The sequence below is a fragment of the Streptopelia decaocto genome (assembly GCF_964273445.1).
Source record: "Streptopelia decaocto genome assembly, chromosome: 1".
Classification (NCBI taxonomy): domain Eukaryota; kingdom Metazoa; phylum Chordata; class Aves; order Columbiformes; family Columbidae; genus Streptopelia; species Streptopelia decaocto.
In genome coordinates, this window is record NC_138663.1 from 2152248 (window position 1) to 2174620 (window position 22373).

General features: G+C 50.5%; 2 protein-coding genes across 2 annotated transcripts; both read right to left on the bottom strand.

The window, feature by feature from the left end:
• Positions 1 to 609: 609 nt before the first annotated feature.
• LOC309440117 (calmodulin, striated muscle) lies at positions 610 to 1138 on the bottom strand (the record flags this gene model as incomplete). The annotated part of the gene is made up of 1 exon (XM_082053463.1): positions 610 to 1138. One exon carries the CDS (start codon positions 1136 to 1138, stop codon positions 689 to 691), a length of 450 nt encoding a protein of 149 aa, XP_081909589.1. The 3' UTR covers positions 610 to 688.
• Positions 1139 to 7234: 6096 nt separating this feature from the next.
• On the bottom strand, positions 7235 to 19750 carry LOC309437301 (neuroepithelial cell-transforming gene 1 protein-like). Its single transcript, XM_082047535.1, has 10 exons — positions 19557 to 19750; positions 15013 to 15120; positions 14045 to 14209; positions 13219 to 13281; positions 12678 to 12774; positions 12482 to 12558; positions 11732 to 11989; positions 11349 to 11519; positions 10314 to 10500; positions 7235 to 9140 (listed from the first exon to the last, which is right to left on the bottom strand). The coding sequence occupies exons 1-10, from the start codon at positions 19647 to 19649 to the stop codon at positions 8746 to 8748; spliced, it is 1614 nt and encodes a 537-aa protein (XP_081903661.1). The 5' UTR covers positions 19650 to 19750; the 3' UTR covers positions 7235 to 8745.
• Positions 19751 to 22373: the final 2623 nt, after the last annotated feature.

A 22373-nucleotide genomic window follows, 5' to 3' on the forward strand; every position in this document is an offset into this window, starting at 1 on the left:
CACAGGGAGAATCTTTCCAGCTTGTAGGGAAACACGATGGGTGAGGAAGAGGATGGGGATGGTGTGGGGCTTGACCCTGGCCAGGTTTGTGTTGATATCCTTGATTTGGGGGGGTTGCTTTTTAAGCAAGGACCCCCAAAGAGACGCTGAATGAAGCACTGGCAGCCACCAGGACATGGGGGGACATTTCTTTATTGGACTCAACATGGTGTTGAGGGACGTGTGGTGGCCATCGGAACCTCTATGGACTTGAGAGGTGTGTCACGTTGGGGGGGCAGCAGAGAGGAACCCCCCAGGTCCATCTGCACACACAGCCCCATCCTACCAAGTGGGATGCCCGTATCCAACGCAGATACTTGCTGGTGATGCTCTAGTTGGGATAAAAGAGGATATTTCCAACCTAGGATGGCAAAAAAAGGCAGCGAGGGGCTGAGGGGCCACCGTGACCTCTGTTTCCTATGAAGAAATCAAGGAAAAACTGTAAAAAGCACCATGAACATTGATTTTTTTCCGACAAGTTGCAGGGCGGGAAGTGGTTGGGATGGGGGAGATGAAAGATTTGGGGTGGCTGTTGCAATGGGTGGGGTGGACCCCTTTGGTCTGGGGCTTTTCATGGACGTCGGGCACGAAGACGCATCCCAGGGATTTACCTGCAGGTTGGGAGTTGGAAGTGGGTGGTGGGGGAACCTCACTTCTCCGTCATCATCCTCACGAACTCCTCGTAGTTGACCTGGCCGTCGCCATTGAAGTCGGCCTCCCTGATCATCTCGTCCACCTCCTCGTCCGTCAGCTTCTCGCCCAGGTTGGTCATGATGTGCCGCAGCTCCGCCGCGCTGATGTAGCCATTGCCGTCCTTATCGAAGACGCGGAAAGCCTCGCGCATCTCCTCCTCGCTGTCCGTGTCCCTCATCTTCCTCGCCATCAACGAGAGGAACTCGGGGAAGTCGATGGTGCCGCTGCCGTCCGTGTCCACCTCCACCGCCATGTCCTGCAGCTCCGCTTCCGTGGGGTTTTGCCCCAGCGAGCGCATCACGGTGCCCAACTCCTTGGTGGTGATGCGACCGTCTCCGTCGCGGTCGAAAAGGGAAAAAGCCTCCTTGAATTCGGCGATTTTCTCCTCCGACAGCCGCTCGGCCATGATGCTCCCTCGCTCGCACGCAGCTCTGCCCCGGCACGCCGGGGAGGCGCCGGTGGGGCCTCCTCCCCAATGAGGAGGAGGAAGAGGAGGAGGAAGAGGCAGGAGCTGGGGCACACGGGAGAGGCTGAACCACCCGGTCGGCAGGTTCAGCCGGACCCCGGCAGAGCGGGCGGGGGTTTCGGGGTGTCCGAGAAGCGTGACCACCAGCAACCTTGGGCCACCTTGTCCCGCTTGCTCTGCTGGTGGCATTTCATGGAGCCGGCTCCTAACGAACCCTGTAATTAAAGGATTTGCGTTGAGGCTTGCAGCAAAGCGCCGGTTTCGGGGAGAGGCAGGGTGCTGGTGGGAGGAGGGTGATACTTCCTATTTTTTTCCTATTTTAAGGTAGTTTTGATGGGTTTGGAGCTGTGCAAAGCCCTCCAGCCCTACATGGTGGGGGAGAAGACTCCTCTTGGTGTCCCCACCCCAGGGCCACCACGGCGATGCTGGCAGCGTGTCAAACCTGCCGTGGGAGTGTTCGCTCGTGCAGGTCCAGGCAGAGCCCGGCTGCTGGAGCTGATGATCTCCATGCTGACAGGGACCTGAATCAGCCGTGACACCTCGGCCGGGCTCCCCGGGAACGGCCCCGTCACCCCCGGGGCAGCTGACGTGGTCGTGCACCAGGTGTCATGGGTTCTGCCCTGGTTAGTCAGGGGTTAACCCTGGGGCTGTGTGAGTGTTGTCATGACCTGCTTTAATTTTTACTCATCTCTTACAACAGGGAGTACAGCGGGGTTCAGGGGGAAATGATGATGAGGGCTGCTTCCCTGTCCATCTGTCCATCCACCCTGCCATCTGTCCATCCATCCATTTATCTGTTCACCCATTCAGAGAATCGCAGAATTGTTTGGGTGGGAAGAAACCCTGAAGATTATTGAGTCTAACCATAAACCAGCTCTAGCATCAAACCATGTCCCTGAGAACCTCATCTCCATCTGTCCAGCCCTCCAGGGATGGTGACTCCACCACTGGGCAGCCTGTTCCAATGCCCCACAGCCCTTTGGGGAAGAAATTGTTCCCAAGATCCAACCTCAGCCTCACCTGGCGCAACTTGAGGCTGTTTCCTCTCATCCTACTATTTATCCTATTTATCCATCCAGCCACCCAACCATCCATCCATCCATCCATGTGTCCATCTGTGCACCTAATCACATTACCATTCATCCTTGCATCCACCCAACCGTTCATCTGTATGTCCCTCTACCCACCTAACCACCTTATCAACCATCCATCCATCCATCTGTCCATCCATCCATTCATCCCACCAACCAACCATCCATCCATATGTCCATATATTCACCTAACCATATTGTCATTCATCCATCAGTCCATCCATCCATGTGTGCATCCTTCCACCCAACCACATTATCATCCATCCATCCATCCATCCATCCATCCATCCATCCATCCATCCAACCATTCATCTGTATGTCCCTCTACCCACCTAACCACCTTATCAACCATCCATCCATCCATCCATCCATCCATCCATCCCACTAACCAACCATCCATCCATATGTCCATATATCCACCTACCCACATTGTCATTCATCCATCCATCCATCCATCCATCCATCCATCCATCCATCCATCCATCCATGTGTGCATCCTTCCACTCATCCACATTATCATCTATCCATCCATCCATCCATCCATCCATCCCACCAACCAACCATCCATCCATATGTCCATATATCCACCTAACCACATTGTCATTCATCCATCAGTCCATCATTCCATCCAGTCCATCCATCCATCCATCCATGTGTGCATCCCTCCACCCAACCACATTATCATCCATCCGTCCATTCATCCATCCATCCCACCAACCATCCATCCACCCGCACATCCAGCTGCCCAGCCATCCATCCAGTCAACTCTCCCACCATCTGTCCATCCATCTATATGTTCACATTGCCATCCATCTACCTGTCCCTCCAACCATCCGTCCCTCTTTCCTATGTGACCATAACAGCCAAGTGACCTTCACCAGCCGGGCCAATGAGCTAATGGACCAGATGGTCAGGTTCCACAGCAGAAGATAGTTGACTTTCTTGGCTACCAGAAAACATCACCAGTTTACCCCAGTTTAACTCAGAGAGGAATCAGACCTGTGGGATTTGAAGGGAAAAGCCACAAACCAAAAACCAATTCATGGGACAACTGAGGAACACGTGGGAAACGAGGTCTCCAGGTGGGACAAGGTCTGGGAGGGGATCATCTTGAGGAAAACCTCGCCTGAAAAAGGCTCAGGGGACATTAAATGTGGCATTTGGAGGGAGGAGTTGGCCGATCCGTGCTGGGAACCTGTCTGGCGAGGGGAGGTCCTGGCAGCTCCTCTTGTGCAACGAGCTGCTCCCTAATTGTCCGTCTAATTGCCCGCGCTTGTTGTTCTGCTCCGGAGTTAATAAGATCAGATCCAAATTGCCGTGAAAAAGCCGCGGGCAGCTGAGCGAGGAGCCGAGAGGAGGGGGAGCTGGCTGAACCCCAACAGAAAACCGGGTGTTTCCAAAGCCCTGGAGGATTAAGGTGTTTGTTCAAGTTGTGGGGGGAGTTGTTTGAGCTCTGAAATGGGGGCGGGCTGGGTGTGGGGACCCTGGGTCACTCGGGATGAAGGGATCGCGCCATCCTGGGTGTCCCGTGGTGCTGAGTGAAGCTGGAAGCTGCTGGGGGTTTTGTTTGCCTGTTGCATCCCCATTGCCAGCACCCACCACCCCCCATCACCAGTACCCATGATCACCACCTATCACAAGCACCTACCACCTCCCCATCACCCATTTTCAGCACCCATGACCTCCCCATCACCAGAAACCATGATTCCCCCCATCATGAGCACCCATCACCTCCATCACCTCCCATCACCGGCACCCATGACTTCTCCATCACAAGCAGCCATGATCCCCCCCATCATGAGCACCTATCACCTCCTCATCACCATCACCTGTCACCTTCCCATGACCTCCCCATCACCAGAAACCATGATTCCCCCCCATCATGAACACCCATCACCATCACCTCGCCATCATCAGCACCCATGACTTCTCCATCATAAGCACCTGTGATCCCCCCATCATGAGCACCTATCACTTCCCCATGACCAGCACCCATCACCATCACCTCCCATCACCAGCACCCATGACTTCTCCATCACAAGCACCCATGATCCCCCCATCATGAGCACCTATCACCTCCTCATCACCATCACCTGTCACCTCCCCATGACCAGCACCCATGACCTTCCCATCACCATCACCTGTCACCTTCCCATGACCAGTACCCATGACCTTCCCATCACCATCACCTGTCACCTTCCCATGACCTCCCCATCACCAGCACCCATGATCTCCTCATCATGAGCACCTATCACCTCCCCATCACCACCCCTGGCACCCATGATCTCCCCATGACCAGCACCCATTGTCAGCACCCATGACCTCCCCATCACCATCACCCATCTTCTCCCCATCACCAGCACCCATTTCCACGTGTGACCTCCCTGTCACCATCACCCATCCCTCCCCATCCCCAGCACCCGTTGCCTCCCACCTTCTCAGCACCCTCTAGGAAGAAGCTCAAGCCACCCCTTGATTTTGACTGTGCTTAACCACACCCTCATTAGCACGCCAGAATAATCAACCTAATAAAACCGACCGCCGGCCCATAAAATCCCGTGGTTTATTGCCCAGTCCTATTGCGGAGTTTGAGCCGGACCGTGGGGTAGGACGGGAACACAGCGGGAAGCAGGAGCTGACGCGGATTTTGGCAGCCGATTTTCCTGGGGTGTTCCCATCCGGAGCTGGGGGGGTCGATGCTGTGACAAAGAGGGTGCAAGTGGCCGATGTTAAACCCTCACGGGACGTTTTCCGGGCGGCATCGCCTCGCTCGACCTCAGCGTCTGGCTTTGAGAGATCTGATCTTGGTGACAGCTTAAAAAACAACCAACCAGCAAACCAGATGGTTTAAAGCGCCCAGACGGATTATCCCGAGCCCGTGCGGCTTGGAACGCCAGCCCAGATGTGCGCAGATGTGCGCGGCCATGTCTGGGTTTGCAGACGAGGCGGCGGGGGGGAGGCTGATGAGTTAATGGAAAATGAGAAAGTTGGAGGCGGAGAGGGAAACCGCTCTGGTGGGGAAACCTCCCCGCGCCCCCGCGCCAGCCCAGGCGGTCCCCCCACTGTCTGGAGGGATGGGGAGGAACCTCCACAAAGCCCGGCTTAAATTGCGTTAAGGTTTAACGTGGAAAACGGGATTTTGGAGAGGCTGAGCTCTGGCGTGATCCCGCAACACTGTGGGGGTCTCCTGGGGATGACGGCTACTGAGTGTAAAATTTGGGATTGGCGGCTTGTTTTATTTTAGGCGTTGTTTTAACAGGGGTTTGCAAAGCTGAGGGTGAGCTGCAGGGTCTGCAGGGGGCTTTTCTAAAGTCAGGCTTTTCTAGCCCAAAGGGTCCCACTTTTGGGCCTCCCATGGTGGAGGAGGGAGGCTGGGGAGACGCTGGGGACAGGGACGTGCTCCACTCGGATCCCAGCTCCACGAAGGTCTCACCCGGGTGGTGTTGGCTCCACTCCACACACAGCACCTGAGCTGGGTGGATCCTGAAGGTAAATATGGGGCCAAGGAGCTGATTACCAAAGGTAATCGCTGGGCAGGGACACCTTCCCTTTCCACAGGGACATCGCTACGGCCAAGGTGGCTGAGGGTCAGGGACACGGTGCTGGCCTAGGTCAGAGAATCATAGTTTGGGTTGAAGGGACATTCAAAGCTCCCCCCGTTCCCCCCTGCCATGAGCAGGGACATCTTCAGCAGCTCAGGTTGCTCAGAGCCCCGTCCAGCCTGGCCTGGGATGTCTCCAGGGATGGTTCATCCACCACCTCTCTGGCCAACCTGGGCCAGGCTCTCACCGCCCTCAGGGTCACCAGTTTCCCTCCTCATGTCTGGCCCGAGGTCCCCGCTGTGCCCCGGGTGCGTCACCTCCCTGTGTCCCCCCAGGCGCAGGGTGGGGGGTCTTGGCTCAGGGCTTTGGCAACACAGGCCAGGACCCAACGGAGCTCAGCGCTGGAGGAATCCAGGAAAAGCCTGGCTTGTTTAGTCTAGCGAAGCCGGAGCCGAGGCTGCGGTCTGCACATTCCTCCGGGAGGGACGGAGAGGGGATTGGAACCAGCGGGAGTCGGGGGAGGATGGACTTTTAAAGAGAAATTAAGTTTTTTGGCTGACTTGCTGTTGTCTGTGAGCTGACGAGATGAAGGTTCAGCCCCAGCCTGACGCGCGGGAGGACGAGCAGGATTTCCTGTCCATGGGGACGAGCCGCCTGCTCCTGCAGCTCATTACATTTTCTTTATTTCTTTAAATGGCAAAAGGAGCCTTTTTCCCAGCTGCTCAGGAAGAGCTCAGTCTTCTCCACTCAAAACTCAGCTTCACTATAAGCCCTGGCCCTGCAAACTGAGCTGTGCCCTCCTGAGCAGGGCCCTGGAACACAACGGGGGACAACAACGGGGGGGACAACAACAGGGGGGACAACAACGGGGGGATCCAGGTGGGTGACACCAGCCCCTGGAGTTGCAGATGTGCCCAGACACCCCCAACACGGTCAAGCTGCAGCTTTTCGAGGGGGCTGCAGAGACCTGATGGATTTGTTATGCTCAGAACCCGGTGCTCCCACCACCCCAGAAGAAGCTGTCCCAACACAGGGGACTTTGCCCCCTTCCCCTGCAAACTGCTTCATCTAGGAGGGGATTTCTAAATATTTGCTAAACGGGGACACTTTGAGTGGTTATTTTCCTCGTAGGAAGGAGGTTTTGGTGCCCCGGGAGGACAAGGAGTGTTGCCACCGCTCCCTTTTTCCCCAGAAAGGGAGGGGAGCGCTGCAAGCGCCGGGGTGAGTCACGCAGCTCTGCCCTGTTCTCCACCGGGGCCGCAGCGGCACAAAGAGGAACCGCGACAGGGAAACAAGGGGGTTTGACTAAAGCTGTGGCTTCCTCCTGTGGGCAGAGAAGCGCGGGGACCCGCCCGGCAGCACCAGCGCGTCCCTCCCCGGCAGCGACTCAGACGAGACCGGCGAGAGGCTGTCAGGAATTTAATTGTACTTGGCACTCGAGACTGTACAACACATTTACAGAGAACCACACACCTGTGTCTATGTACACCCGCATTTCAAACTCTACTGGCCAAACACGCGACAGGCGATAACTCTTGATGTGCGAGTTACGGCTCCTCGAGCGCGGATTTGGGGTGACGCTTGAGGACGGGTATCACGGGCTCGCCGTCCTCGTCCCCGTTGTCACCGGTCGAGCGACAGGAACAACCTGCCGGTTTTACGCTCAGCTCTCGTCGCTTTGTTTCCTACGGCGCCTCTCACACCAATCTTTGGACCGCTAGGCATGGCAGTGTTGCCGTTACGAGTATATACAACCGCTATCTCTTCTGTCCTTACACCTCATCGGCTTCAAACGCTTCCCCTTCCCTACCTTTCTACCACGTGCAACAACCCCTTGGTCGCCCCCAGTCCTGCCTCTCCCTGCGAAAGGCGTTTCATTTCCAAAAGGCAACAGAAACAAGAATAATAAATCTACCTTCACTCCCTGCTACTCCCCTCTAACCGCTGCTCCTCCTCCCTCCCCGAACCCTTTACAACGTGCCTAAAACCTTCCTAACCCCGCTTGGCGATGCAGTTCTCTTTCAGTAGTCCGGAGCGCGCACGAGCCAATTACGGCGCTCGTTGTTAATTGGGTTTAACGAGTGTCTTGTAGCCACTGGCTCCGGAAGGATGAGGGCTCGTCCGTGACGCGAGGAGCGGTACGAACGCGCCCCCCTGAGCGAGGACGATCGAGTACGTGAAAGGAAATGCCAAGTCTGAACAACGACAACATACAAAAGTAAAAAAAAAAGAAAGAAAACCAAAAAATAACCCCAAACGAACTCGAGAAACAAAACAACTAATAAAAAAAAAAACAACTTAAATAGCTGGCAGGTTACAAGAGGGAAAATGAGGAATGTACAAAAGGACACAGGAAGATGAAAGATTCCAGTAGGTAAATTGAGAACCTGTTGAACCTGGGGTCTGTTTTCTTTTTGTTTTCTTCTTTTTTTTAAGGTGAAAAGTTGCCTGGATTATGATAAACACACTGCAAAACATGCGCCGTACAAGAGAAAACCACATGAATTCAGGTTTGGAGTCTCGCAGTGTTGAGCGAACCCTCTGCAAGGGAGGCGCTGCCAGGCCCAAACTTGCGCTTTATGGTTTTCCAGCCTCAAAGGCGGCGGGTGGAAACCTTTTAGAAACCAAAGCGCGCTCTTCAAACCTACCACGAGCCGTCGGGAGCACGAGGGCTCCCGAATTGCTCCCTCACAGCATTAAAACCAGGCTCAAAGTGGCCAATGTTGGTAAAAACAGACTCCAGAGCGACAGTCTTAACTGTATACCAGGTAGCTGCCCTTACAACATGAAAAAAGAACAACAACAAAAATATTCTGCTCAGTAGAGTGGATCCGATCATGCTCACATTACAAGAAAAATGTACACGTTATTTATAAATAAACAGTCTTCCTCCAGGATCTTTCTGGGCTCCTCTTTACACCAGCGTTTCTTTCCGCTTCCCGCTCAGCTGCTTCTCCCTCGTTTTTCTGTGTCCGAACGACGTCCTGTGCGTTTTGGCGCCCTTGGCTTCCTCCGAGTCCAGGATGGAGCCGCACTCGCTTGCGTTTTCATCCAGCTCCATCTCGGCGACGCCGGCCGATTGCCGCTTGTGCGTTTTGACGTTGGACGCAGAGGGGTTGTTCTCCTCCGACTCTTCGCTCAGCTCGGGCAGCTCCTTGAGCTCGGCGGCGGCCGCAGTTCGCTGGAAGGGAGCGACGGCGGTTCGGATGCAATTAACCCACTGCTGCTTGTGGAAAACGTCGTTAGCCTGGAGAGTGTGGGACTGGCCTGGGGAGGGGTCTTGGAAACGAACTCGGAAGATGTTTTTAGCTGAAGAGAAACGGAGGGAAAAAGAAGATCAGTTCCTAGCTCGGTGTTTTGAGATTTTGTTAGACAAGCGACCTGGGCTGCCCTTCAGGAAAAGGATCACAGAATCCCAGGATGTCAGGGGTTGGAAGGGACCTGGAAAGCTCATCCAGTGCAATCCCCCCATGGAGCAGGAACACCCAGATGAGGTTACACAGGAAGGTGTCCAGGCGGGTTGGAATGTCTGCACAGAAGGAGACTCCACAACCCCCCTGGGCAGCCTGGGCCAGGCTCTGTCACCCTCACTGAGAAGAAGTTTCTTCTCAAATTTAAGTGGAACCTTTTGTGTTCCAGTTTGCACCCATTACACCTTGTCCTATCATTGGTTGTCACCGAGAAGAGCCTGGCTCCATCCTCCTGACACTCACCCTTTAGATATCTGTAAACATGAATGAGGTCACCCCTCAGTGTCCTCTTGTCCAGCTCCAGAGCCCCAGCTCCCTCAGCCTTTCCTCACACGGGAGATGCTCCACTCCCTTCAGCATCTTGGTGGCTGCGCTGGACTCTCTCCAGCAGTTCCCTGTCCTGCTGGAACTGAGGGGCCACAACTGGACACAATATTCCAGGTGTGGTCTCCCCAGGGCAGAGCAGAGGGGCAGGAGAACCTCTCTGACCTACTGACCACCCCCTTCTAACCCACCCCAGGTACCATTGGCTTCCTGGCCACAAGGGCCCAGTGCTGGCTCATGGTCACCCTGCTGTCCCCAGGACCCCCAGGTCCCTTTCCCTTATGCTGCTCTCTAATAGGTCATTCCCCAACTTACACTGGAACCTGGGGTTGTTCCTGCCCAGATTCAAGACTCTACACTTGCCCTTGTTCTACTTCATTAAATTTTTCCCCGCCCAACTCTCCAGCCTGTCCAGGTCTCTGGATGGCAGCACAGCCTCTGGGGTGTTCAAAACCCCACCAAATATAACAAACTAAAAAGAAACATGTTGAAATAGATATTTTCTAATCAAAGCATCATATATAAGTTCATGGCCGCCTAATGTAATAGTGCAAAGCTCAGCAGTGATAGTCAACATATACCATGTGTCAGCTTATCCTAAAAGAACCTCAGTTCCCGGGATCTATACCCCAATGTAATCTCTCGTCACCATCGGATCCCCGCATGGGTGATCTGGTTTGGTCTGTACCTTTATCGGAATTGCCAAAAGCTCCTCGGAAGGATCCTCCCATCTTCACGTCGCCGTCCTGCAGGTCTTCCAGCAGCAGCTCCTGGACAGGGATGGGTTGCCTGTACACTTGGTAGGCCTGACGCTCGTTGCGAGTGACCGGTCGGGTCAAAACCAGGATGTCTTGGAAGAGGAAAACGTAGAGTTTCTGAAAGGGAAAACACATCTGAATGTAAGCAAAGGGTTTTACTACGTATTCAAAGTGATTACACATCCTATGGGATTCAAGGCCGTGTTATCTGAAGTTTCACCCACGTTCTGAGTTTCCTTTTAGAGCAACGTAAGGCCCTGGCACAGAGCAGAATTACATCAACGGGTTTATTATCTTATGACCTTTAAAAAGTGATTTATCTTTTGCAGATGGCAAGAATAAGACGATTAGGAGCTGTATCTTTTCTGTCAATACAAAACGCTTCATGTGTATAGGAGCCTAATGGCCAAATTAAACAAAAAACCCTCCAACCAACCAAAAAAAAATAAACAAAAGGATCTGATGTTTAAGACAAGGTTAGTCCTGCGAAGCAGAACAAAAGGCAGCAAACCCTGGAGTACAGCAGGGTCTTTCAGCGCTGCTGCGGCAGGAGATAAAACTTCTGGCAGTTCACAGCAAAGCCAAAGAGGTTTTTGCAGGAACGCTGTGAAAGAGCCGGCGCTCAGAACAGGGAGAGTCAGAGCACCTGAAAGTAAAGAGCCGGCAGGAAATCCCGTTGGACGGAGAGCACAGAGAACACTTTCTATGGGAATTCTGTGCTAATTATTTTCCAGCTCCTGAAGGCCGATTGTAAAGCTGTCGGCAGGAAGCTTTCCCTTACACCCTGAAATGCAGACTGCTATCAGAGCTAAAAGCTCTGCTGCTTCTTAAAATGCAGTTAATTCTTCAAGCTCACCCAACGGATGGAAGGGCTCCTGGTCCTGATACAAACAAACAGTTTTAACTACCTCTTAGGGAAGGTTTTCCATCTTGAGAATTAATTGCCATGAACACGAGGGACTTACATGTCCATTTTTATTCTTCAGCTCGCCGTGGCACAGTAAAACTTTGCTGCCTTCAATCCTCGGGTCCTTCTGCTTCTCATCCAGGTATTCCAGCTTGTCAATGTAATACTGACACTCTGACTCGCCCTTCTTCAGGTTGATGTCGGAGAGGACTCCTTGGATTATAGATATCTATAAAGCAAAAACATTTAGAAATGATTAAATAGTGACCTCTACTTGTATATCTTCCCTTTAAGAACTCCAGGTGATGTGGACGGATCTTTTGTTTGCTTTCATGAGGGGTTACACTCACAGATTCGTGTCCATCAAGAAAACCACCCCACAAAATTGCTGAGGGTATAAGAAGCCCCAGAATGACAGCCACAAAAATCACTATCACTTACGGCTTCTTCCAGAATCTGGATATCGGGGTGGTCTTTGGGGGTGTGCCTCAGGATCTCTTTTAGGAGCAGCGGGTATTTGACCAGGCGGCTTCGAGGAATGTCCAAGAAGCTCCAAAGGTCCAGCTTGCGGCTGAAAGGAGACTCGAGGCAGCGCTGCAGGAAGTCCTGCACCCTCCGGTCCTGTTTCTTCTGATCCAGAAGCGCTTTGGCCGCCAGCTGATTGCTGCAGTAACCTTTGTAGGCGTGGAGTCGCGGTAACTGCAGGAGAACAATAGCCAGGACTTAAATTCCACGTTGAAAAAGCAAATCGCATCAATGTGTCAAACTCGGGGGAGTTCTACTTCCCTTACTGTGATACTTCACCCAATAAAACAAGCTAACAAACTATCTTGTGTATGTAGCCAGTGTTTTGTGAGGAGAACAAGGGCATCCTGCGTGCGATGCCTTTGAAGTTCAGATGTTTGAGATCGACAGCGATAACGCTGTTGAAATCACATCAGTGACAAACGGTCCAGAAGATATAGACATTTCAACCATAAATCAGCAAGTAATTGCAGTCACGCCAGTGTAAGTCTCCAGGGTGAAATCGTGGCCCATTACGGCTGACAGACTCCCATTGTTTTCAGCGTAGCCAGGATTTCCGTTGCAATCTTTCGCTCAAGGCCACAAAAGCCCACAGCTTTTCGGCTTCTAGCTTTAAACGTTCTGTAAGCGCGTTTTTAGCCCGCTGTCTCCGAGTTATGCACTCACCCACTTCACAAGAATGGGCCCAATCTGCTCCACTGTTCCATCTGGTTTGGTCGCTTCTCCTAAACTTGCCAACAAGTCTGAAATTGAAGCACAAAAATAGAAAATTGCAGCAATGCCCCAGTAGGTTGGTCTAATGTGAGAAAGCACAGAGTTTAACTCTTAGCACGTTATGTGAAAACGATCCAGTTGCTCTCACCTTCATGCAGAGGAATATAAGAATCCAAGTCTCCAAATATGTGGGTGAGTTCCTCCTCGGACATGATGGAGAGTTTCAGCATGGGATCGTGATAGGCCTGTCAAAGAACATCAGTATTAAAATATATTCAAGTCTCCCAAGGCCCAAAACTGACCATTTAAATATGAGGGGATGTGTCATTTGCAGGGCAGATGTGAAGTGAAGCCAATGGAAACAATAACACTGGCTTTGATCATAACAAGATTCATCTCTGTATGAAGACATCAAATGAAAAGGATTTTCCTGTCTGAACTGTTTTCATCAGGGAGAGGGATTCCCCAGCCACCTCTGTAGGAATGTATAAAGCACAACCCTTTTTTGGCCGGGTTTATTGCAATCAAACCAGTACTGTCAGATTGCTCACCTCATCTTTCCAGGCCAGCTTTTAAACTGTGGATTCTAGGCCTGACAAAGCTGATGCAAAATGTTTGCAGGTGCAAAGAAACTTCATTATGATCTGGAATACGATTTTATAACTGCAGGAAAAAACCAAAACACTCACCTTTCTGGCAAGCTTGAGGTCTTCGATGAGGTCCTGCTCTCCCCTGGACATTTCATATATTGCCTGTAAGGAAGGAGATAAAGCATCGGGAGTCATTTTTAATCCTAGTTTTTCTCTGAAAGAGCCTTTCAGCTCAAATAATATATATCCTGAATAGGGGGGTTTGCCAGTTCGACAGTACGTCACCTGGGCAGGACAACCCCGAGTAAATCGCTGGCTTTCTCAGCTCCGAGCAAGCAGAGTTACTTACAACTGTGTGAAAGCTCTGATGCCCACGCACGAGCCAAATTAAATATTAGTGCCTTTTAAATCACTGCTTTTACACGGGCAAGGATGAACAACACAAAACCCAGAAAACCGCAGAGGTCAAATCCCAGGCGTCTTTTAGTCAGCTTCTGTGTTGTCGTTACATTTGTCTAAGAAGGACAGGAAAAAGGCAAGCCAAGGCCTTGCCATTTGGCTTGCAACCAGTTGTCAAGAGCTTTAAGAGAAAGACAGTTGGCTTTACGAGGAACCCGACTTTGGGTCTTGCTGCAAAGCAACCAGCGTGGCTGGGTCTCGGATTTCAGAAATGCCGAGCACCCCCCGTGGAAAGAGTTTGGCATCTCTGAAGGGTCAAAACGGGGGAGACGAACTCCCTGGTGACTCAAGAGAGAAAGCTCTACCTTTTCCCATGCCTCGCACAGAAATAAATCTAGAGTTTTAAAAACGAAGGTGCATGGGAAGATACAGTCGCCCACAGATGCTTGTTACTCCTTTCCCCCGCCAAGGAAACAGCCCAAGCCAAGGCCTGAGCTGCTTTTCCCAGTCCTGCTGTTTAACCCACCTCCTGGCGTTTAATTTCTTTGGTGCTCAGGGATTCTTTCATGTTGACATCTAACGTTTCAGACCAAAGCACGCTGTTTCTCCTTTTAGGAGGGGTAGGAGCAGCAGATCTGCTACATGACTTCTGGGCACAGCTGGGAGACTTGTCGCTGCGAAGGGCAAATGACTGCGGGGATTAAAAAAATAAATAAAAATTTAAAAAATATGTAGAGCCAACACTTCAGAAGTGCTGAAGTATTATGGTATTATCCATACCCCTCCCAATCCTTCATCCTCCTGTGTTGTACAGGGCAGGAAAAACACACCCAGACACTTTTCCTCAGATAAAGGAACATTTTAATTGAGCTGCTGAGAGAGCCCAGAGATTGGCAAACTTTTCCATGTACCTTTCCCTGCACTGGTCCAGCGCTTGGGAGGAGGATGGGCAGCTAAAGCTTGGGTTTGTTTCCAAAGTATGAGGAAGTAAATAAACTAGGACCATAATTCTGCTTATAACGGGGTTAATCAGGAGTCACTTGAACTTTGCTCTTATGATTTGTAATGTTATTAAAACCAAGATGCAGAAGCGATCTTATCTGCATGTGTGGGGTATAGTGTTCCTTAGACAACACTTCTGGAACATTATCTGGATCACTGAACAGCAGGGTCAGTTCATATTTAAGCACATGCTCCATGTATCTCAAGTACTGCAACAGCTTATCAAGTAATTCACCCTATCTGAATCAGTTTATTGTTTTTTTTTTTTTTTTTTTTTTACTGCTTAAACCTTTAATAACCTTGTTATCTAGGAACCTGCCCCTGAACTCTTCTTCATTCTCAAGTCCCAAACAAGCTTTCTGTGTATGTGTGAATCATAGAGGAGATTTCCAAGAGGTGCCTTGAAATCTCAGTGCCTGTTTTAACCCCATACAGCCACTACTTCCTCAGTGTCTCCAGACTTTCAGGACTAGAAGCCTCTGCTTTTTTTACCTGTATTGTCTGCCCAAAGCGCCGAACTGCACCATTTCTTACAGGAGAGATCAGGTTCGCCAGAGACGTGACCCGTGCTAAAGGTCGAACCCGCTTATTGCTCGGCTCCTGTAAATAAAGCAGAGAACAAATTGTACTGGCTGTGAGTCCCACTTAATTTCTCAAGCTGCTCAGGCAGGTTTAAAAAGCATGAACCCACTTAAGGAGCGGGAAGCACAGCAAAGCGAGTGTTTTGAAGCAGCCATTCATCTTAAAAATAAAGCAGAGGCTGAAAATGTTTGTCTGAACTCTAAGGCGGCAATTAAGCTGCGGTGGCTTTGCCCAGTGTGAAAGAGGCAAGATAACACACACGTCAGTCAGAATTCAAAACAGGGACCGTTATGGTTTGAACATAAATAGACTGAAGCATTCTCCTCTGCAAAGTGAGTGACTGTCATCTAAAGATGGAGCTGTGATCTGCTTCTCCAGTTTATCATGTTTTCCCTTTGTAGAAAGAATGTGTTTTTCCATTTTAATTTTATTCTGGAGAGAAAAGTAGCAGTGGGAGCCCAGGCCAACCTCAGCAGCTATTCTAACAAATAGCAAATGACCACATGCTGAACATTCCTGCGAGGGACATGCACACACGAAGCGGATAAAGTTGAAAACCTTCCGTTTACAAAGCTCCCTCCCACCCCGCAAGTCATCATAATTTTTCTTATGTGTTGTTTAGATTTGAAAGATAGAGCTTCTGCTTTTCTACACCGCTAATCCCTGCCGAGAGCTCGGAGCATTTTCAATTCTGTCCTGACCGAAACGCTGCCAAGAAAGAGGAAACGCCCCATGGAAACCTCCCGCTAAGCTGAGTTTTTAAAATCATGCTGGCGACCCTGCGTGTTTTACACCAAAAATATTGTGCCGTGAGGACTGTACAAGAAAGGTGTGCACAGTGGGATGCCAGAATGAGATGGACTGAGAGCTTAAGGGTAGGAAAAAGGCCAGATGATGTGCTCTGGTGCTCTTAAACATCTGGCAGACGGTTGGATGTGACTCATCATCATCATAAACAAGTTACTTAGCGTGAAGTTCAGAGGAGCTGATGGAAACAGCCCCTTTTCTGAGTTCATCTCAGTAAAAATGTTACCAAAGCTTTTGGTTAATTACATTTGAATCCTTCCTGTTACATTTCAAAAGGCTAAAAGGCAAAGCCAGGATCACTTAGCACAAGCTCTCTGCTGTCTCTATTTCCAGTTTGAGATTGCAAGATAAGGTGCCCAAACCCTTCTGTGTGGCAACCGAAGTGCCAAACGCCGAAAAGGAAAATAGCAACACACAGAGCTGGGTTCCAGTCATGAGACCGGGGAAGCATAAAAGCTCCGTATGCAAGATCTGATTTCAGCAACACGACCCGAGGAGCAGCCCGTCTGGCTGCCTACACGCCGTGTTAAGCAAGAGGGGTTGAGCTCACGCTGAATTAAGCCTTCAAAGTTGCGGGGAGCAGGGCGGGGGGAACATGAAAAGAAACAGTTTATGAGTGATGCAGAACAGAAAGACCTCTTGGCGCAGCACGAAGCGCTGTGCTTGAAATGTTTGGGTGATCTCAGAACTACAAGGGTATTATAAAAATAGGGAAAAGCTGTGAGAGTGTCCTCAACCCCAAGAACGCGACCCTCAGCTGGGTTTAGGTAAAGCAGAGGCAACTGCAGCTGCTTTTTTGTCAACCATGAGCACTCAAGACAGTCAGGAAAAGGATTATGCAGAAGGCTGGAGAGTTAGGCCAGGCTCAAAAGAAGACAAGCAAACTTTAATTAATTACAGACAGAGGAAAAGGACAGGTAATTTACTTCTATAAAACCACGTATCAGTGTGCTAGAATAAAGGGATGAGAGCCAAGAGAAGCTTAAGAAACTGCAGGAATGTAAGCAGAAAAGATACAGACGTAAGCCACACACAGCTCTGTCAAGGCCGGTGATATAAATAGCACGGAAACAAAACCACGACACTGAAAATTAATAGCGAAGAACCTCAGTACTTTAGGATGCTCGGACAGACTTTGCAACTCGCTGTGAAAGGGTCAAGCGTGTGGCCTTTCCAGATTTGAGATATGATGCTGCAGGACGCGTGCGGATGCCTCCCCGGCACATCTGCGCTGGGCCGGGCCGACACATGTGAACACACAAGGTCCGGCAGAAGGAATTTGTTCCTCCTCTCCCTTTGCGACAGGAGGGACAAAAGGGCTCCCTGGGATTATAAATCACCGCTTTTCGGAGCGGTTGATACGTATGGAGACGTGCAAAGGAGGGTTCAAAGTGAAAAGCACCACGGCATTGAACAAGAGGGACACAACTCCTGGGGAACCCTCATCTGCTCTGCGGAGGGAGGAATTTTGCACAATTGGCACGGCCAGAGGGTTTTCTGTACATGCGATGTGCTCCCCCCGGGGTGTTCGGCCAAGAGAAAAACTTCTGTACGCTATAAATTCAGCTTCGCAAAAGGCTATTTCCCCTCTCTTAAAGAGAAACAAATCCCGCGAGTGCTCTCAGACACGAACGGCTCGACTGCCAAGAAAAGCATCTGTTTTTTTCTTCTTCTCTTTTCAACTAAATCGTTTGATCCAAGGCAGGGAGGGGGAAAGAAAAATCCCTTTCCTTAGAAACCTCACCTTCTCTGAGATCTGCATTTCAGCTCGGGGTTACGTACTCCGCTTACAGTCACACTCAGTCATGGTGTAAGCTGAGACTCGGCACGGTTCATGCTACGGATAACTTTGGCTCAGTAATTTTTTTTTAGTTCTGTCCTTGCGAACAATGATTAGCCTGTCTCCACGCTGTATTACTTACAGGAGCCCAGATTAGAACTGAGTCTGCAAAGTTTCTGTAACAAGCTGGCAGTGTTAAGCACTACAGTGCCGACAGATAATTAAGAACCCCAATGAGTGCAACAGCACTTCTGCTTCCATTCAGATTTTATTTTCCAGGGGACTCTTTATTAAAAGGGAATATAAATATATCATAAGCATACACACAAAACTTAAATTTGTGCCTTGGCTGGCAGGCAAGACCTCACCCTAGTAGAATTTCTTCAAGTGCTTCTAAATACAGATTAACTCTTCACGGTGTGAAAAAAGCTGCACCTTGCTGCTCCAAAGAAAACCAGGCTTTACTTTTTAGCAACAAACATTTTCCTCTAGCAGCACGCACGCCTGCAACCTTTCCCCTATGTGCTAGGTAATAATTAGTGGTTTTTACAAGGATCATTTACTAGAGCGCGATGTCCTGCGTGCCAGTGCCACAGCTATGCAGACAAATACTGTGACAAATCCACAAATCACGCCCAGCAAAACTTTTCCTATTAAGCCAGAAAGGAATTTTAAGTCACCAGCTCGAGTAATTCCTGCCAGAAATCATCGCCACCTGGTTATCTTATTTGAAGATTCAGCTGGAAGGAGGTCGCTGGGTCTCTTGGCTCTGTTCTGAAAACTGCTGTCTGCACTTAAACCGAACAACCAGTCTCCGGCTTGACACGTTGGTACCGAGATTAGAGCCCTTGCTTTTCTCAAATTCAACAGGCTAAAGGGGAAATCTGCCTCGCACTCCGCTGATAACTTCAGTGGCTCTCGATAGCAGCTCAGTACCTGGCACCGATAGAGCGTTGGCTTAGGACTCATTAATCAAACACAGACCCAACGTTTAACTTCAGATACCCCAACGTGCCGGTTATACCCTCCAGAAAACACACGTTTTAAGAATTAGAGGCGACTTACTCTCCTTTAAGAGATCTGGTTTATGTTATTTCTCTCCCACCATCTGGTTTCCCTTTTTTGCACAATGAGATTGCCCAAGTTTGGCTGGTTTAAAACCAGGATTTTAAGAGGCTGGCGACTAAGCCTGGAGCCCTCAAGCCCCAGAGCTGTCTGGAGCCACATTTTTTTTCTCTTTTCCACCTCATCTTACCACTAATCTGGGCAATAAAACCCTGTCCAGAGCAGCCGGTCCCTACCTGGCTGCTAAACTTGCAGCAGGAGGAATGCGAGCAACTACCAGCGATGCAATTATGCTCATCTACATAACAACACATGATAAAAATAACAATACTGCAAAAAAAACCCCACCAACAAACAAACCCAAACCCACCAAACAACAAGCCCACAAAACCCCATGTTGTTTTTTCTTTTTTTTTTTGGGAGGGGGTTTATGCAGCAAACGCCCTAATTAGGAAAAATCCTGTCAGTGGAAAGAGTGAACAGAGGAACAGGGATTTTTTAAAGGTAAATCCCGCTGGCTCGGTTTGGGCTCCCTGGTCACACTCATTCAGGGGATATGAAGTTTTTTTTTCTTTATTTATTTTCTTTTTAAAATTTTTAATACTTTTTTTTTTTCTTTTTTTAATCGCTGCCTGCACCCCATTCCGGGGCCGGCTCTTAGTGAGCAGCGCACACACCTCGTTGCTCCCCCTCAGGCGTGGAGGGCGGGAAGGTTGAGGCGGGGAGGGACGCTCCCAAACCCACCGCTTTTCCCCTCAAAAAACCCCATTTTTCCCCCCTTTCGAATCCCGCTCTTCCTCACCTCCTGCTCCCTGAAGGACTGGTTCTGCGCGTCGATCACCCGGATAGTCCTTTTGATGGGCAGGAGCCCCCCGAGCTCGTCGTGAGCCACCATGGCCCCGGCCGCCCCGGCTCAGCCCGCGCTCATCGCCGCTCTGCGACCGCCGCCGCGCCGCGCCCCGACCTCACCGGCGGAGGCGGGGCTACCGCCAAGACCACGCCCCCTCCAGACAAAGCCACGCCCCCTCCAGCACACACCAACGCCCCGCTCCAGCGCAAAGCCACGCCCCACTGGCGTCAAGCCCCGCCCCCCGCTCCAGGGGCAGTATGCCCACGGGCGAGGGGCTTCTGTGCTCCTTTCCCAGCCCTGATTTCCTTCAAAATTCCCCCAAAAATGGTATTTCTGAGAGGCTCTGCTTTAAGGCAGCATGATGCAGGCACCCACTGGGGGTTGAGGGGACTGTTCCCTCACACCCCACGCTGGAAAGCGGTTTGAAAAGTGCGGGGCTTTCAGCGTGCGAGCTGGAAAGAGATGAAGCCAAACGTATGTTTTGCCTTTTTTTGTTGTTTTTTCCCCTGTTTTTCTTTGCTGGCAATCACAGCACTGCAGCCCGCCGCCGCCTACAGCCGTCTTGCAAGCTTGGCGGTGGGACACACACCTCCTGACGGCAGCTCTCGTTGCCAGAAATGATTTGCCTCAGCTCTCCTTACTCCAAAAAAAAGAATAAGTCTTGTCTAGACCTGTGCTTTTAAGTCTGCTCTCAGCTTTAAAGGTTGCGCTGGCACGGCTCTGTTAGCCAGGGGCTGGGCTGAGCCTCTCCCCTTCTAACAGGGGAGCCTGTTCCAGCAGGCCTGGCCCTGGATGCAAAGCGTTTGTAATTTTTTGTTTGTTTGTTCAAGTCATATTATTCCTGGCACCGCTACAAATCTCCAAAATAAAAGGTTTCTTGTGCTGGTAAAAATAACCCCAGTTGATTTGGCAATAGCAGAGCAGCTGCGTTGCTGCCTACCTGCGCTAACCAACCTTTTATTAGTTATAAATTTGGGGTGGCTGGAAGCACTGGGGGGTCCCCGCCGAGCTGGTCCTATGTGGCCACCATGGGATGGGTAGATGGTTTGCAAGGGCATTTTTCAGAGTAATGGGCAGGAGGAAAGTCCTGCTGTCCCCTCGCTGGTTTATTATTTTTAAGCTTGCTTTGCTCCTCTCCCCTGGAGAGCTGCTCTCAGCAAATCTGCGCCTGCTTAACCTCTGCGATGCGAAACCGGGACATTTAGGATCGTCCACTGCAGGATTCTCAGAAATTCTGGATACAGTGAGTTTCTGTACCCTTGTTGGAAGGACAGACTGTGACTCTTTCAGATCCTTTTCGGGATTAGTGAAGTCAAGCGCTTTTAAAACAACAAAAGGCCAAAGGGACAATGACACTGGGAAAGAGCTGACAAACTCCCTGTTGGGTTTAATCAGAGTTTTCTGGTAGTACCCACATGCCCATTTCTCCTCCAATCCAAGGCCAAATGTTTGTTAAATTCAATTTAAAGATTCAGGAGTTGGGAACACTTCTTGGCCCCGAGACCGCATCTCTTTTTGCTGAGGTGTAGACAGGTCACGCCGAGTCAACTGCAAATCAGGGATGAACAAGCAGGAGCCGAGAGGGAAGGCGTGAAGCACAGTCATGCACATAAAGGAGGCACTTAAATTAGGACCAGAACGTGATGTCCTGTGTCCTGAAGCACTCCATGCCATATTAAATATGACATATTAAATAGTGTCTCTCCTTCCCCAGCCCTCAAGGGGAAACACGTGATTCACCGGCGGGGAGATCCCTGACTTTCTGCCTTGTGAGGTTAATTAATTAGTGGTGATGCAAGGCCCAGCTGATGTAACCTGCTGATGTCATGGTGTGGAAACGTAAAGCTCTGGCCTGACACAGCAGGGCTCCCCGGCTGCTTCGTGACATGGCACGTGCAAAGGGTTACATGCTGGGGACACCTGCTTTTGGGTCAAAGCAAGTGGTGGGTAAGGCCTTATAGAACTAAAAATCCTAAAACATGTGGTTCCTGGCTGGCCCTGTAGCAGATGGGATGAGTTCTGTATGTCTGCTCTAACCATATAAATCATAAATACCCATTTTGGGGCAAAATCCACCCTGAGTGGTGGAGACACGCACTGGGTACTTGCTCACCAACACGCAATGCAGGGAAGGTAGTAAATCTGGAGAAGCCCGAAGGCAGCGAGGGTGGAGAAGATGATGTTGCAGAGGCTTAATGACCATTCCCCAGGCCCGCAGCGTCCCCTCTCCAGCAATATAATCGCTTGGAGCGCGCTGTGACACCTGCATGTTCCTCACCTGCCTCTGCTCTACTTACAACACATGCGAGAAACAGTGTGAATATGACCTTTGAGTTAGTAAAGTTGACTGTAGTGGAAACAACTACTCCAGTGGGCAAACCATCCTGAGCAAGGCTGTGGTACCTCGGAACCACCTGATGAAAGTCGGAATGAAAGGAAAAAGAAAGGAGAATTGTTTCTCATGCAGCAGAAGCAACAAAGCCAGACTTATAGATTTGAACACTATACACGTGGACCATAATCCCAGCTTGAAAGGCTCAACAAAGCCAGACTTATAGATTTGAACACTATACACATGGACCATAATCCCAGCTTGAAAGGCTGAGTTGGGGTGTTCAACCTGGAGAAGAGAAGCTACGGAGACCTTATTGAGGCATTTCTGTACTTAAAAATGGCCCAGAAGAAAGATGGGGACAGAGTTTTTAGCAGTGCCTGTTGTGATAGGACAAGGGGTGATGGTTTTATATCAAAAGAGAGGAGATTCAGGCT

Bases quoted from the DNA above. Each gene is read 5' to 3' on its own strand.
- LOC309437301 (XM_082047535.1), bottom strand. From the start codon at position 19,649: ATGGTGGCTCACGACGAGCTCGGGGGGCTCCTGCCCATCAAAAGGACT. The intron at 13,282-14,044 runs GTGGGTTAAACA...CCTTCCTTACAG, and splicing joins AAGAAATTAAACGCCAGGAG to GCAATATATGAAATGTCCAG. The intron at 11,520-11,731 runs GTAAGTGATAGT...TTTGCTTTATAG, and splicing joins TCCAGATTCTGGAAGAAGCC to ATATCTATAATCCAAGGAGT.